The following is a 17,003-nucleotide window of genomic DNA, read 5'->3' as shown; positions in this document are numbered from 1 at the left end:
TCTCTCTGTCAAATAAATAAATAAAATCTTTTTTAAAAAATAAAAAAATTAAAGTCCTAAGAATAGAAAAAATTAATTTAGAAAATAAATAAATAAAGTCCTAATAATAGAACAGGCCCAACTCATCGCTGCCTATGCCACCTCCCCAGACAGGACAGCCTTTAATTTCACTCTGACCCACTGTGTAACTACACCATAGTTTGTCTTCCAACGTGAATCGCCACAACACGTACACGCCAAAGGGGGTCCGTCCACAGCAGCATGGTTGGCAGAATAATGGCTAAACATGTTACGTCCTAACCCCAGAACCTGCAAATGTGTCACCTCCCTTGGCAAAGGGGGCTTTGTGGATGCAACCGAAGACACAAGCCCTGAGGGAGCAGCTAGGCTTATCAGGTGGGCACAATCTAATCACAAGTCCTTAAAAGTCCTCCCTCCTTCTAAGAGGGAGCACAACCAGAAAGACTGCTCTGATCAAGGCTACACTGCTGGCTGTGAAGATGGAGAAAGGGGACCACGAGCCAAAGAATGTGGGAAGCCCCTAGAAACTGCAGAGACTAAGGAAATGGCTTCTCCCTAGAATGTCCAGAAAGCCCTGCCGACACCTTCATTTTGGCCCAGCAAGACCCAGGCCAGACTTCTGACCACCTACAACAGAATGGAAGTGATTATAAGCCAAGAGGGCTATGCTGACTTGTCAGAGCAGCAAGAGAAAAACCAGAAGAGAAGAGAATGGTGACAGGCGACAAAGCCGTCGTCCTGGCTTATGGAAGCTTAGAGGTCTCTGTGGTTAAGTCAACCTCACTCTTCTGCGTTACACCGGCCTCTCCTCTGGTGACGCTACTTAAAAAGGTCCCACCCCCAACTGCCATCCCAACTGCTGGAACAAAAACACCACACAGGGGGCAGCTTATAAACAAAGACGTTTATCCCCCCAGTTCTGGAGCCTGGAGGCGCAAGGTCAAGGCGGCGGCAGATCCGTTGTCTGGTGAGGGCCTCAGCGGGTGCCTTCTGATGTGTCCTCACCTGGCGGAAGAGGCAGGGAAGCTCTCTGGGATCTCTTTTATAAAGGCCCAAATCCCACCACGGACGGTTCCAGGCTCAGGACCTCCTCACTCCCCGGAGCCCCCACGTCCTAACAGCAGCCAGGGCTCCCGGCGAGTTCTGGGAGCACAGGAACACTCGGCCCAGCAGACCTACCGAGACGGTGCGCATCTCCAACTGTGTCCTGGTTCCACACTGCTGCGGTTTTGGTTTTTACTCATAAGCTTTGAGTTACCTAGAATTTATTTTATTTTGCTACAGACTGCAGAAAACTTTTTAAAAAAATAATCCACTGATCCAATGACACTGCTTAAACCCTCTCCTATTCCCTACTGGTCTGCAGACACCATCTTCAATACACATAAGATTATTCTATACTGGGGCTTTTTTTTCAGTTTTCCATTCGTGCCTCCGTGCTTGTGCCTGTGGCACAACATTTTAATTACAGAAAACGTTCCCTTTTATATCCTAAAATGTCTGAGCAAAATCTAATGGACCTCGTCTGGCCCCCACTTTGTAGCGGGCGTGGTGAAGAGTACCAGGCAGCCAAAGCCAAGCACACTGGACGCCAAACTCGCAAGAATCTTTAAGTTTACCGATAAAAATTTTAAAAGTGCATTGGTATTTACAACAGTCTAGGAGGGCAGAAACGTGGAACCTGGAATACTTTCAACAGAATAGTCTTCGGCTATGAAACACAGTGCTGGCTCATGCTACAACACGAGGAACCTTGAAAATGTCCCATGACATGGGGGCCGCCAGGCATAAAACAAAGCCTATCCTACGATCCCACTGACGTGAAGTGTCTAGAAGGGAGACGGGAGGGAGACTAGTGGGTGCTTGGGGCGGAGGATGGGAGGCTGGGTGACAGCGAAGACAACGGGGCTTCTTCTTGGGGGGACAAACATATTCTAACGCTGACCACGGCGATGATGAGCTAAGTCTGCGGAGACACCACACCACTGACTCTGATCGTTAAACCGGGGAATGGTGTTGTACGGGAACTTAAATGGGTGAACTATTATTATATGTGAATCTCAATGAAGATTAAGTTTTTAAAGGCAGCGCAGCTTCCGGCTGGCTCCCTTGGGTTCTCTCTTGGAACCCAGCCACCGGGCTCTGAAGAAGCCCCAATTAGCCACGAGGGGAGCCCACATGGAAGCACGAGAGCCAACAGCTTCAGGGGAGGTCCCCGCCGAGGGCCGGCAGCAACCGCGACAGGCGTGAGGCACAAGCCTTCTTCTGATTTCCGTCCCAGCTTCTGAACCGTCCCTGTGACACCATGGAGCAGACACGCGCCATCCCCACTGTCACCAGTCGGGCCCACAGAATCCGGAGAGTCTGGGGTCTGTTGTTGTTGTCATTTGAAAGAGAAAGTATCAGCCCACAGAGGTCAAGCACAACCCCTCTGTAGCATCCCTTTCCAGAAATCTCTTGGAGGCTCCCTTGACCTTGGTAGAAGGTTTCCAGTTTTCAAGAACCAAACAGCCTGGGTAATTGCTTTCAGCTTCAGCTTCCTCGTCCCAGAAATGGGAGTAAGAACTTATAAGAAATGAGACCGTCATACTGGCAGCAGCTTAGCGACCACTGAGTGACCTACGGGCAGCATTCGCCAGTACTGTGCACCTACCCTGCTGGCTTGCCCCCTTCTCTTGTGTCTCAGGACGTGAAGACAGCTCCAGACCAGCAGGCAGGGGGTCTCTGCCCTCTCTGTGCAAGGCATCTGCACGAGTCGCACAGCAGCACGGCGCGCTGCGGGCCCCTCCCTGCCAGGACGGCGCTGGCGCGTTAATTCTTCACAGGCACACCACTTGTGTTTATTGAGCAGAAAATGTTCCAGCAAAGTTCAAGCTCAGACTAAAAGGCATCTCATTTTATCTTATTAAAATTGCATTTTTATCTGGCCTTGCATAGCTGAAAAGAAAAACAGGCTTCAGTGAAAGCCATTTTAAAAGAGTAAGTGGCAACTAACACGCCTACCTCATTCCACATAATGAAACTGTTCTTTAAAAAATACGCTCACCAATAAACTTTTTAATAAATAGTACTGCTTAAAAGCACAACAGTAACTCTTTGCTTTAAAGAGGACCCCAGTGATTCCTTATGGAAAGCAGATACACATGACATGACGGCACTTCCAGGCACATGCCATGAGAAACCCTAGCGTAAGGACACAGGAGACAGGTTCCGCGCTGTCGCAAGCAGGAAGAAAGAAAATTGAAGAAAACCCCTCATACGTTAACAAGTGAAGAATGAATTCACATTATCCATTCGCCCATTATCAGCTGGAACATGAGTATAAGGGAACACTAACCACAGCAAACACAAAAGAAATGCAAGAACCAGGATCGGTAAACTTATAAACACACTGCTGAAGACGAACTTGCGTAGGCCCAGTTTGACATCACTTACAGAAAGTTTTTAGGAAGAGATGATGAAACTATCTATCATGTTGGATACATACACAAGCAGTCAAACTCCTAGCGCGTGACGGCCACAGAAACAAATTCTGAATAGCCAGAGAAGCGGAGGCGTGGGAGGCGGGGACACTGGGTCCAGGGAAGGATGCGGTCGGTGGCTTCAGCTCTGTAACAGCCAAGTGTGGGAACAGTCCCCAGGCCCATCAACGGGCAGCCTAGCCACACACCGGAATGTACTAGCAGGTTCCAACAGGGAACCAAGAGCTGACACCCACTCCCACGTCGATGGAGCCTGAGAACATCACACTCGGTGAAAGAAACCGGTCACGAAGACCATAGTCCTATGATCCAGGCACAGGAATGAGCAAATGTCCAGAACAAGCCAGTCTGCAGAAACAGACAGCAGATGCGGGGCAGCCGGGGCTGGGGAGCAGGGAACGGGGCGTCCCTGCCGGGGAGCCTGGGGTTTCTCTGCGCGCTAAGGCCAATGTTCTAAAATTGACTGTGGCGACGACTGCCCAACTCCGCACACAGACTAAAAACACTGTACACTTTCCGTGAGCGAGACAGAGGCTGTGCAAATGATGGCCCCAAAGATGCGGAGAGGGAGGGAGGGAGGGAGAAGGCAGGCGGGGAGGGGGGGGCAGGCAGGAAGGGAGGGAGTGTGAGGAGGAGGAAGGGAGGGGGAGGGGGAGCGGGAAAGAAGGGAAGCAGCAGGAGGGTCTCCTCCCTGACCCGGTGTCTGGGAAGACTGCTGGGCCATGGTGGGTGAGCGGGGAAGGTGAAGCAAAGCACACCTTTAAACCTTCGAAGCAGACCCTTAAACACGTCCGAGTCCCCCTCTGCAGCCCTGAACAACGGAAGTCCCTAATGTACCCACACAGAACCAGACGCTCCAGCAGCTTCCAGTGAAAATGACAGGCATGGATCACCCCCCAAGACCCTGAAACTTAAAGATTCACTCGTTGCCAGCAGGCAACAGCGCAGACCATAGCCGCATTCTCTGGGCGGGACAGGTCTCCGTCCTGATGACCGCAAACCGAGCGGCCATGAAGGATTCTCAGACGGAAGAACAAATACACGAGGACTCACGAAGCGCCATGGATCCCCCCTGCGGCCCCCCAGAGGCTCCCATCCAGGTGAGAGGGAGGCGCCAGGACCAAGGACAGCACCGCACGGGGCACGCCAGGGATGGGCAGGGGGAGCGACGCCCCAGGGATGGCGCCCCAAAGAGGACCCCCCCAAGACAGCCCCCAAGTTCTCAACAGAACACACCCCGCCCGCACAAGGCACAGGGAGCCAGCACTGGACCGTCACCACCAGGAAGGGGGAGGCAGGCAACGAAGACGGTACAGCTGAGGTTCGCTGCAGGCAGGAGGTGGGAATGAGGGGCACCCCCAGATGGAGGAGGTCACAGGTGAGGACAGGCTGGAGACATGGGTCAGCCGGGGGAGGCCCAGAGAAGAGAGATGGGGGCCCCGGAGCAACGACTGCTGGCTCCTCAGGACTCGGCCCTGCTGCCTTTACAGCTCGGGGCAGGCAGAGTGTAATGAACCAGCACGTAAGGCTGCCCGAGGGCACCAGTGACGGCCAAGTGCTTGAGCCTGGCCTTCCCTTGGAGGGCACCCTTCATTCAGCAGACACGGGCTGACCCCTGCTGCGGGCCAGGCTGTCACTGGAGCTGGGGTGCCGCTGGGGAGCAGGGACACAGGGACAGCTGGTCCCTGGCTCCAGCGATGACGGGCGAGCATCCCAACGCAGGTGAGCACAGCAGCAGGAGAAGCAAGAGGGAATCGAGCAGAGTCACGGGCAGAATTCCAGAAGGAAGGAGGAATGCTGCGTGGCAAGAAGGCGATTCTCACATACCCCAGCAAACACTTCTCTGGTTTAACTCACACACACACACACACACACACACACACCCGACACCAAGGCCCTGGCTTGGAAACGAAACTGACAGGCCAGGGACCAGGGCGGCTCCGTGTGTCTTGGGGAAAGGCTGGAGTAGCGGGGTTGAAGCAGCCCCGAGGGAGACAGTGAAGCATGAGAGGAAGGAAAAGTATAGGAAAGACACATCCTAAGCATCAAAAAGGAAACTAAGAGCCTAACCCAGCACTTAGGAGATGCTCGCCTGCATCTCAGTCGCGGGGCGCCAGCGGGCAGGTCAGGAGCCCCGCCGCGGCCGGCAGCCTCCCGGGCCGGGCCCTAGACTGCGCCGCGCCCCCTCTGTGCTCGATGCACTTCTCTGAAATAGGAACTCAGTTAGCAACGGACTTACCATCAGGCTCGCTCGAACACACCGCGACGTTCCCGGGTTTATCAAATATTCAGGAGAAGTAAGTTTTCCAAGGGAATTAACTTTGGAGGGTTTCAGAGGAAAATGCATGAAACACCATTATCACCACAGCAAAAACTCCAACGTCCCTCCGCCCACAGCAGAGTCTGGAACTCTCCGCCTGTGGAGGCAACTGCAGGAACAGCTGGCCCCACGGACCTGCGTCCGAGTGTCTCTCGAGCCGTCCCAGCAAAGACAGCTGTGCCACCCCGCCTGGCACTGATGCTCGGCCTGTCCCACCGCTCTCGGCCGTCTAGTGCTCCCACGGGGCCATGAGCTCCCCACAAAAGGGATGGAACTTGCCTCCTGTCATGCTCCTTGGGACCCCCGAGAGCCCAGCAGAGGCTCAGGCAATCATTGGGTCGATCGGCAAGGTGCCCCACGGACGTATCCTGAAATAGATCTTGGAAATGAGCACATTTAGGTCAAGCATTCCTTCACAGGAGAAGAGCACCGTGTGAACGCACAGGGACAGGAGACAGGCTGGTGGCTGTCCAGCGGGGGAGGGGGAGGCAAAACGGGTGAAGACGGGCAGGAGGCACCAACTTAAACAAGTCCCGGGAAAGTGATGTGTGCACACGGTGACCATGTGTGGTGACGGAGGTAAGGACAGGCTTGGTGACCATCTCTGGACACACACACCAAATCATCACGCTACGCGCCCGAAACTCACAGCGTTCCACGCCTGCCAGACCCCAACCCAAACAAGAGTGCCAGCGGCGTGTTATGGAAAACAGGAGGTGAGAGCAAGAAGCAAGCAAGCTTGGGAATTAGCAAGAAAAGCACCCGGCGTGGTGGCCGGCCACGCCCAAGTCCCTTCCCCTCCATCCTCCTGCCCTCGTCTGGCCTCCAGACGCGACGCGCCCAGCCCTCTGACCTCGCTCTCCGACCCCACGCCACCGCACCCCCTTTCCTGCCAGGCCTGTCCGGAGGCTTCTGAGACGGCCACACATTCCTGACCTCCACTCCCCACAGCTTAGGACCCAACCCTGCCTTCTTCCCACTTTATGGGGAACCACGCTCTCTCCTGATGCTCCTGCCCACCTCCCGGTGAAGGGTTCTCTAACAGCTGGCTCTGGGCACCACTGCCAACTCAGCCACACCCTCCCCACCTCGCATGAACGGGGCCACGACAGAAGGCAGCTCTGCCCCAGTGGCCACACTTCACGCCCACTTCTCACGGTGCCCAGCTCCAGGACAACCCCACAGATGAGGCAGAAAGACCGACAAGTGCCCCAAGCCTCCTGCACACTTCATACCCTCTGCCACCAGCTGCTCCTGGTGCTCCCTGGGCTGCCCGTGTCTGTGGCATCAAAAACCCACCTGCTGTCCCCATCACCCTGGCTCGGGGCTCAGTCTCTCGTTCTGACCAGGTCACCAACCCCTTCCATCGCCTCATCTCCACGAACAGCAATCCAAGAACCCGAGGGCCCCCTTCCCTCCCCCCCAAAGCATACCATCCACATTCAGCCAATCTCCAGGTCCCCCGAAACCCTGAACCGTTCCCCACATCTGCACCGTCCCCTCTATCAACGCCTCCCACTGCTGCCTCGGTTGTGGTCTCAGCTCTGCCAGTCTGGGGACAGCTTCACTCTCCAGCTCAAAGTCTGCAAGGTCTTCCTACTGCCCTTGGGGAACAAGTGGAACCTTCCCGATGCCTCTCCCCCTCTCCCCACACCACCACCCTTGCCTGGAGCCAGCGCTGGCCTTCAGCCCCCCCAGCCCCCACCCGCACTCCCGGCAGTCTGACGGCCCAACCTCAGCAGTCGGTCCCTGCTGGCAACGCTCTTCTCTCTCCTGCTCGCCTTTTCCTCAGCTGTGCACAGAACACCCCCACAGCCCAGCACAGACCTACAGGCACGGAAGGTCCTTCAAGGTCCGGTTTGAGGTCACCTCCGCCCTCCACCAGCATCTCCCTCCCCCGCCCACGCTGCCCCAGGCTGCCCTGCTGGGGGTCCAGGCCAGCAACTGTGGGACCTGGTGGGCGCACAGAAGGTATCCAATCAATGCTTACTTTGTTACACAAATATTTGAATGATTGAACCTTTTACATGTGAAGGAATTAAGTTCCACAGGAAAGACAGAAGTTGAGCACCCTCCGACCAGCTCTGCATTTCCCCTGCCTGACCCAAACCCGCAGAGCCGCTGAGAATCAGGTGCATCCATGAAGCCATGTCTGGCTGAGACAAAAAATGCCATGATGGCTCTAGGGACAAAAATTGATCCAAGAGAGAAAACAAAATGGGGCCCGGAGCCACCCGCCCTCCCAGGCAGTCCCACACGCAGCGCGGCACCGGGCAGCCAGGTCGGGGTCCAAGAAGGACCCGCAGCGCTAGCGGCTCGCAGGGCGGGGCGGCTGCCCCGGCGGAGGCAGGCTCACTCTCCGAACAGAAGAGGTGGCTCCTCCCCCACCCAATCAGACAGCCCAACTTCCTGAAAAGAGGAAAACACCATCACAAAGACATAAAGCTTTTCTCTCCCAGAGCCCGCCTGAATTCTGGAAGCTGAGTGCCCCAACACTCCTTTTAGGGCCCCACCCCAATAGCACACCACATGGTCCCACCAGCTGGCTGGCTTCACCACCTGCAAACAGAGTCGCCGGAAAACAAGAGAAGCAGGTGCATCGGCACCCTTGAAAGGCCTGTCCCCCGTCTCCCATGTCCACAGTGGCACCGAGGGACCCGTCCCCTTTCCAAGACCCTGCCCTTCGCCCTGCTCTCCACACACATCATGCCCAACGCCCTGTGCCATCCCGGTCACCCTGCAGAGGGCTTTCCGTGAAGGATCAGGAGCTCATCCAGAGGACAGGGACCGAGCGCTGTTCGTCTCCTCGGGCATAAGCCTTAGGGCCAGCAAGCCTTATTCTATCTTTCAGTTTAGGACAAATGTTTTCTGAAAGAAGGGTCCTTTCAAAACTGGAGCAAGGTAAGCGCGGGAACAAGTGGAGAGCTGCTCCACGGCACGGGTAAGAACCGTACTGAGAGGGTCTGGCCACCTGCAGCATGGCCAAGCTCAAGTGCACAGGCTGTGTGAGAAGGAAGCCGGCAGACGACGGACATGCCCGCCGGGGCACAGGGCGCACACCAGGCCAGGACGGCTCCTCCACGGCACCGGCGGACTCCAGACCCTCAGAAGATGGACCCCAGGACGGGCAAAAGCACCCATACGGGCCCCAGGGAACAGACCTAATGCCGTTGGGGTCCAGAAGTGTACGGCCCCGGACTGGCACACGTCCAAACTCAGAGGCGGCTCCCTCGCTCGGAAGCATCAGGGCAGAGCACACGCAACCTTGGCGGCACCCTCCATGCGGGGAGGAACACACGTGGGCAGGGCTGCCACAGGGCCTGGTGCGCATGCTTCCAGGCCGGCTGTGCGAGCTACGGCGACAGCATCTGCAGCCCTTCATTTAGGCGACCGCAGACAGCCCACGCTGTTCTAACCACTGATGGCTACAGGCACCTCTGCGACCCTCGACACACTTGGGCTGGAATTTCCATGTTAACCCCCAGAAAAGAGGAAACAGCACTTCAGAATGGGGGAACAGAAAGACTAGGGATACTCAAAACGAAAGTCCCCCAAGTCCAGGGCCCCAAAAATGGGAAGAACCCAGGCTGCCCCATTCCCTCTGGGCCTCCCGACCCCTCTGCCTCTGGTCTGTGGAGGGAACATCAGGGCGAAGCCAGAAGAAGCTGTCCCTCTCCTCCTGAAGGAATCCCAGACTGCAAATCTGAGCACATAGGAACCAGGTTCCCCACCCTCTAGGTCTGAGGAGCTGGATGAGGGCTGAGCCCAGGGAGCTCTGCTACCTGCCTGCAGCCCAGGCTCCCCAGTCGGCAAACCCACGGCCACGGGGAGGGTCGATGGCATGCTACACGGCAGGAGCCGGCAGGAGCCGGCAGGAGAGAAGCGGCAGCGCAGGTGCAGTGTCACAAGGCCCACACTGCCTCATGCGGGGTGTGGCACAGCACCCCGGCCCAGGACCTCTGTCCGCAGCCACACTCCCAAGGCTGGTCATCCCCGTGCCCAGTTGTGTGCACGATCCCATGCGAGGCCCGGGCCCCCCGAGCGGACCCGTGCTGCACCCCGAAGGGCCTGCAGGGCCAGACTCCACACTGGGCGCGTCTGAACATGGAAAAGCTGAGGAGTGGTTGGAGATGGAGCTGCCCGAGAGGCCAGGGAGGGGCAGGTGTCCCTCATTGGCCCCGGGTCACTGCACCACTGTCCTTCTCCGTGCTGCACGCAGGCAGGGCTGGCCCAGGGCAGCGTGGGGAACAGAACAGAAGCGGGCTGCCAGGGCACTTCAACTGGTTCCCACCCATGACCTCCGACAGTGCCTTCACAGCACTCGGGGAATGGAATACTTCCTCTTGCTCTCAGCTCTTAAAAAAAAAAATTTTAATCGAAGTCATTAGGGATTTATTTAATCATTTCTGTCCACACTTAAAATTGACCCATAGGGGCACCTGGGTGGCTCAATGGGTTAAAGCCTCTGCCTTCGGCTCCGGTCATGATCTCAGGGTCCTGGGATGGAGCCCCACATCGGACTCTCTGCTGGGCAGTGAGCCTGCTTCCTCCTCTCCCTCTCTCTGCCTGCCTCTCTGCCTACTTGTGATCTCTCTGTCAAATAAATAAATAAAATCTTTTTTAAAAAAATTGACCCGGGTGCCTGGGTGGCTCAGTGGGTTGGGCCGCTGCCTTTGGCTCGGGTCATGATCTCAGGGTCCTGGGATCGAGTCCCACATCGGGCTCTCTGCTCAGCGGGGAGCCTGCTTCCTCCTCTCTCTCTCTCTGCCTGCCTCTCTGCCTACTTGTGATCTCTCTCTGTCAAATAAATAAATAAAATCTTTAAAAAAAAAAAAATTGACCCATAAAAGTCTTGACTTGCTACATTTGACAAATATATAAGAGAGAAAAAACATGACTCATATTTATTTTTCAAAATTATTTCCAGGCCAGCTAAAAGGCATTTAAATAACATGAAACAGGAGCACAAGAAACAAACAAGCAAAGGAACTGTACATAGCACCGCGCACCCCGCCAGGGCTTCCCAGGCACTGGCACGGTAAGACCATCTCCACTCACAGACGGAGCCCAGAAGAGACCCGCCCGCGCAGGACACACAACTCCCCAGCTCCTCACGACCCGGGAAAAGAGGAATAAAAACGCACTCCATCCAAACAGCCACTTGAAAAATACAAGCAAGGAAATAAACAGGTTTCTAAAAACAAGAGCAAGCGGGGCACCTGGGTGACTCAGTGGGTTAAAGTCACTGCCTTCAGCTCAGGTCATGATCTCAGAGTCCTGGGATCGAGTCCCGCATCGGGCTCTCTGCTCAGCAGGGAGCCTGCTTCCTCCTCTCTCTGCCTGCCTCTCTGCCTACTTGTGATCTCTGTCTGTCAAATAAATAAAATCTTTAAAAAAGAAAAAAAAAAAAAAAAAACAAGAGCGAGCTGGTCAGGGCAGCAGCTCCAGGCTCCCAAGAGAAAAGGCAGGGCCTCCGCCTAGTTCATGGACCCAAGAAGACACAAGCTATGGGTGGAGCCCTTCCAGCTTTGCTCCCGCCCTTCAGGACTAACTGCACTCCGCAGAGGGGGGCGGGGCAGGAAGACAGATGCAGGTACCCGGTCCACATTCAAGGGCAGGACTTTGCAGGGCCGGGTGTGGAAGGCCACCCACAACCCTTCCCATCCGACGCCCCTCCCGCACGCTTCTCCGACCACCCTCCTCCGGCCCAGGGGTTTTTTTGTGGCTGCTGTTAACAATCTGCCACATACAGCGGTTCAAACACACCCATTTATCATCTTAAAGTCTGGAGGTCAGAAGTCCAGAACAGGTCTCAGGGGGCTAAAGTCCAGGTGTGGCCATTGCTGCACTCATTTACGGATGCACTGGGGAGAGTCCACTTCCTACTCCCACAGGCTGTTGACAGAATTCTGCTTCCTGCGGTTGTAGGACCAAGGTCCCCGCCGGCTTCAGGCAGAAGGTCACTCCTGGGGCCGGAGGCCACCACACCCCCCAGGGCTCATGGTCTCTTCCTCCATTTCCAGAGCCAGCAACAGCCGACCAGTGTGTGGCTGCTGTAGATCCTGACCACTTGTCCGCGCTCGCTCCGCGGTCACCCAGGTCACCCAGGACAAGGTAATGTCTCAGGTGTTCCGCAGACATTCCCTCTCCCTTGCCAGGTGACCTTGTTCTAGGCTCCAGGGATAAGGACATGGACCTCTTTGGGGAGCGCGACTCTGCAACCACACCCCATCCCTCCAGCCAGAACGCTGCGGGTCACCTCAACCCCAACAGCCGACGCTGGGCCGCAGGGAATCCACGCTCCAGCCGCAGCCCGAGGCAGAGCCAACCCCCCTCCGCCATCCACCCTGTCCTCAAGGACCATGAACAGGCCCGAGCGCCTCCCTTCAGTGCTTTCTCAAGGCTCTTTTCTGGGGCCTCCCGAGCCCTGCCCGCCTCCCACCGGTCTTCTCACAAGGCTCCCCGGCTCCCTTTCTCCTCCGCAGCCCCGGGGACCCTCGCCAGGCGCGCTCTGACGCCCATCCCGCATCTCCGCCGCTCCACGGGCTGCCCCTCTGCATCTCCAGGGCTGGGGTCAGGCATGACCTCTGCTGGAAGGGCGCGGCCTCGCACTGCCGCGGGGTCCTATGCTTCGGCCCGCGCCCCCGGGTGCTGACCTTCGAAGCACATACAGACGTGCTTGGGTCTCCCTCAGCCCTGCGCCCCCCAGAGCCACGCTTCTTGGCTCAGCCTGCAGTACAGGACCTGGCACACGGAGGATGTTCTGGATGCACGAAGGGCCTCCCCCCCGCCCATGAGCGACGGCGGCCTGGTCAGTCTGTGGAGCGGACGTCTCACCAGCTCGGAGACACCTCAGGCTGTGCCCGCCGGAAGCTGAAAGCGCTCTCCCAACACCGAGAGCTGTCCCCCGCTCTGGCTCTACCCCAAGCACCCGCGGCCTCGCCGGATCCAATCTGGGCCCTTCTGGCCGCCATCCCACTCACAAATGTCACCCTTCCCAGGCCCGCCGGCCACACCGCCTCCTGCGGGAAGAGCCGAGCCGCCCCAGCCACCGGCGGACCCACACCGGAGGGCTTGCTCGGATGGCGCCTCTCCTGGGAGGCCTGCTTTGGCCATCCTGGCACCAGGAAACCTGCCCACGCCACGTGCCTCCGACCAGCCCTCCCAAGGCTCTGTCTGAGGCTTCCATCCCAGGATGACAGGTCCCCCCTCCCCACGGGTGATCTCTTCTTAACTGAGCCGTGTCTTTATTCTCTGACCTTCCCACGCCACTGCAAGCTCTGTGAGGGCACTGGTTCTGATCTGTTTGCTCACTGGTGTATCTCTGGAACTGTTATGGGCACTGAGTGCAGGTTAAACAAATAGCTACCAAAGGAATAAAATTTTCAAATTCTCAAAGCTGCTCCAAGAGGCTTTCTCTCATGCTCATCAAAGAGAACTAGACCCGACCAAATAAATATGCACCTGGAGATCCCAGCCGCTCAGGACAAAGCCAGCTTCTTCCGGTTACCCTGGCAGAAGCCCACGGCCCCGAGCTGACATAACGTGGTGACAGTCACACAGAGATTAGTAGAAAAAAAAAGGCTGAAACCCAGACCACAGAACCAAGTCAAAGATGCTTCCACCGTATCAAAGAGCCGGCCTCATCCGGAAGAGGAATTTCTAAGGAAGCTCCCGCCAAGAAGACAACCGAAGAGCCAGCGTGGGGGACTATTGCCAGACCACCTCTCACGCTGTGGGAGACCCTGGCCAAATCACTACTCCCTCCAGGGGCGCCTGGTGGCTCAGTGGGTTAAAGCCGCTGCCTTCGGCTCAGGTCATGGTCTCAGGGTCCTGGGATCGAGCCACACATCGGGCTCTCTGCTCAGCAGGGAGCCTGCTTCCTCCTCTCTCCCTGCCTGACTCTCTGCCTGCTTGTGATCTGTCTGTCAAATAAATAAATAAATAAATCTTAAAAAAAAAAAAAAGAAAGAAAGAAATCACTACTCCCTCCAGGTTAACCCGGAAGGCGGGCCGAACCATCACCATTTATCAGCACCAACAGTGCACAGGGCAGAAAGGTGCCTCCGGACACCCGCAGCACTCACGGTCTGGAGAAGAAAACGAGCACACGCCAACGATGCGGAGTTTGATACACAAACAGGACTTCGGCTCAGACGGCGGGAAAACACTCAAGGCTTTACAAGGAGGTGCCCTGGAGGTGACTTTGAAAACTAAAAAAATAAAATAAGCCAGGCACAGGGGAGGAGAGGGGGGCAAAGAACATTCTGAGCCGCTCGGAGAGCACGGAACGGACAGCGGTATCACACAGCCTGGACAGCAGGGGACCTGCGAGTCACGCAGTACCACGGAGGGCGATGTGGCTCCAGAATCGGGCAGGGCTCGGGTTATGAAGGGCTTCCTATGCTCCTCCACATGGCATTTCAGAGGAATCACGCAAGGGCCTTCACCCGAGCCAGCCTCAGGGAGCGTCAGCTGTGAGACAGCGTGCGGCTTTGGATCTCCGAAACACTAGGGAGCTGCCACACTTGCAGGCCACCAAGAATCGTGCCGGGCAAACAGTAAGAGCTCAGTGACCACCTGCCATTATTGTCGCAAGGACGTGTGATGAGGGAATGATTGCTAACGAACTGGTAAGGGCTACGCTGTTGAAAGACCCTTAACAGTTCTGTGGTCTGCGGTGAGTCTGTTCGCCCTCCGCAGTGCTTCCGGGGCTCGGGTCCACACTCCCAGAGCGAGACGATCCTGGGACGCACTGAAAGGGCCGGGAGAGCCGCCGGCAGCAGGCCAGGACTGCGCCAGCGCTGTGCTCGTGCAGAGAAGGACGAAGGACACGGCGATGGCCACAGGAAGTGAGCTACTGGCGGCCGAGAGAGCCGGCCTTCGCAACCCCTCCTGGAGCCCAGCACAGCAGCACCGCCAGGGCCAGACCGCAGGAGGCGCGGGGCACAGGCCGCTGGGCAGGCCTTTCCAGCAGGCCCGCCCTCTCCTCTGTGCCCTGCTCTCTGCAGGGACAGCCTCTGGCAGCTCTCCAAGCCTCCATTCCAATCCGTAACACGCAAAAACGCTTAAGACACGCAGAGTGCCAAAATCAGAAGGAAACGGAAGTCTGTGTCGGGTGACGCAGAACCTCACAGAAGCTGGGGCCCACGTGAGCTTCCCGTGCCCATCATACCATGAAAGATACGGATCCTCCCGTAGCTCTGCAGGCTTGGAGTCCAAAATCAAGCTGCGGGCACGGCCATACTCTCTCTGAACTCCTCAGGGACGACCCCTCCTTGCCCCTCTGGCTTCCGCTGGTTGCCGTTGGAAGACCGTTGGCCTTCCTGGCCTTACGAACGCACGTGGCAGGAGAGCTTCTGTGTGAACGCACGGCCCCAACCTCCGCCTCCGTCTTCACATGCCATCTTCCCTACCTCTGTCTGTGTCCACATCTCCCTCTTCTTTTAAAGACATCAGTCCCTGGACGAGCAGTCACCTAACGCAGTACGACCTCATTTTAACTTGATTACCTCTGCCACGGTGCTATTCCCCAATAAGGTCACGGTCACAGGTTTCCAGGTGGACATGACGGGGCGGGGGGGGGGGGGAACAGTACTGAACCCAGCACAAGGACAAACTACCACGAGGCACAGCCATGGGTCCAAGCGTTATTCACCACGATAACTGCACGCCGCAGCTCGACTATCCCTGGAGCTCGGCTGGCTAAGAATCAGTTTCTTTAGACTGAGGAGGAACCAAAACCTCAACGCCGAACGGCAACACACAAAAGCTCTCCTGCCCCGTGGCTCGCTTCTCCCAGAGTCTATGCTCTGGAGCGCACGTCTCTGTCACTGCTGGGACCTCCCATCCTCCGCCCTGCCAGAATTTTCACATCACCTTGATCCTGACGTTGGTTTTGAAGAAAGCTCTTTTCTTCCTCCATCACGCACAACCCCGGGCGTGAAGCGGGACCTCTGGCCGCCTCTGCCCATCCCCTCTGAAGTCATGTGTCTGAGCAGGCGGTAACTCACTGCTACCAACTCCCAAATCTCTGACAACGGGACGTTTCTGGCTGAACACAGGAGTTCCAAGTTCACAGCTCTGCCACCCGCCCAGTGCGGGCCCTGTGCGAGGTCTAAGAATAAGCCGGGCTTAGAAACGGTCGGGGGAGGAACTCGGACACCACGGTTCCTAACGTCCAGTACTCGGACGCTGGTTTCCAAACAGAGTGACCGCGTCTGGGAATCCTGGCGGCTGCTTCCTCCAGTCCGATCGCCAGCCGCTGGCTCCTCGCAGGCACTGTCCACGCGCTGTCTTCACGCTGCGGCCCGGCCAGCGCTCAGCGACGGGCGGATCAGGACTTCGGAGCCCGACAGCTCCCAGGGGGCACCCAGGCCACTGCGTGCGCTTCCTTTCCGGGCGGGTGGTGCTTGTTCTTTCCGTCGCTTGCTCCCTGCTGCTGACTCAAGAAAGCAGACGGTTCTGAGGCCAAAAGTGGGGCTCGTGGAAATTCCCCGGGCGTCTCAAAGCCCCCGGAGCGACTCCTCGGCGAGGCGAGCGCGGCCGGCCGTGCGCAGCGCGGACAAGGCGGCCATTCAAGCGGGCCGAGCCGCCACGCCCCCTCGCAGAGGCCGCCGCCCGGCTAGCACGGCCCGCCCCGGGCAGTCCCGCACTCACCCAAGTCCTCGCATCGCGACCCGAGCCGGCCCCTCTCGGCGCCGCGGGGAGCCCCGGCGCCGCCCGGGGGGACCGGACCCTGCCCGTGTCGGGACACACGACCTCGACGTACGCGCAGCCACCGCCTCCCAGACCCGGCGCTCGGCCCCCTGCGCCCCCGACGCCCCTCACGTCCCCAGCCGTCCTCCTGCAGCCCAGGCCACCGTCCCCAGACCCCCGACTGCCCCCGCAGCCCAGCGGGCCTACGCACCCACCTGACCTCTGACCCCTGACCCCGACCCGGCCTCCCCCGTCACACCCACCTGCCCGGGACTTTGCTGCTGCTGCGCTTCCAGAACTGCTTCCTGGCCCCGTCGCTGGCCATGGCCCCTCCTCATCCCTCAGACCCGCGGCCCCGACACCCCTAGCGCGGCCGGCCGGCCCCGGCGGTCCCTTCCCGAACCCCGGGTGGCCCCTCCGCGGTCCCGGGACGCCCGAGCCCGGAGCCTAGAGGCTCTTCCGCCTCCTTCCGGAAGTTGTGC

The 17,003-nt window shown here is 57.7% G+C and overlaps 1 protein-coding gene across 6 annotated transcripts in view; it reads right to left on the bottom strand.

The window, feature by feature from the left end:
- The window catches only part of TBC1D22A (TBC1 domain family member 22A), a 297,090-nt gene extending 280,087 nt beyond the window's left edge, over positions 1 to 17,003 (bottom strand). The window contains exons 1-2 of one of the 6 annotated variants that reach the window (XM_059187302.1): positions 16,785 to 17,003; positions 15,703 to 16,264 (exon numbers count right to left, since the gene is read on the bottom strand). In XM_059187302.1, the coding sequence (XP_059043285.1) occupies positions 15,703 to 15,812 (110 nt within the window). In that variant the 5' untranslated portion in view covers positions 15,813 to 16,264; positions 16,785 to 17,003. Of the gene's footprint in view, positions 1 to 5,742; positions 5,900 to 15,702; positions 16,265 to 16,784 lie in introns of those variants that run through there. The other 5 variants (XM_059187299.1, XM_059187296.1, XM_059187297.1 and 2 more) reach the window with 5 other exon arrangements.

Source organism: Mustela lutreola, chromosome 8, assembly GCF_030435805.1.
Source record: "Mustela lutreola isolate mMusLut2 chromosome 8, mMusLut2.pri, whole genome shotgun sequence".
NCBI lineage: Eukaryota > Metazoa > Chordata > Mammalia > Carnivora > Mustelidae > Mustela > Mustela lutreola.
The sequence above is the reverse complement of the archived record's forward strand: the minus strand, read 5'-3'. Positions and strand labels throughout refer to the sequence as shown.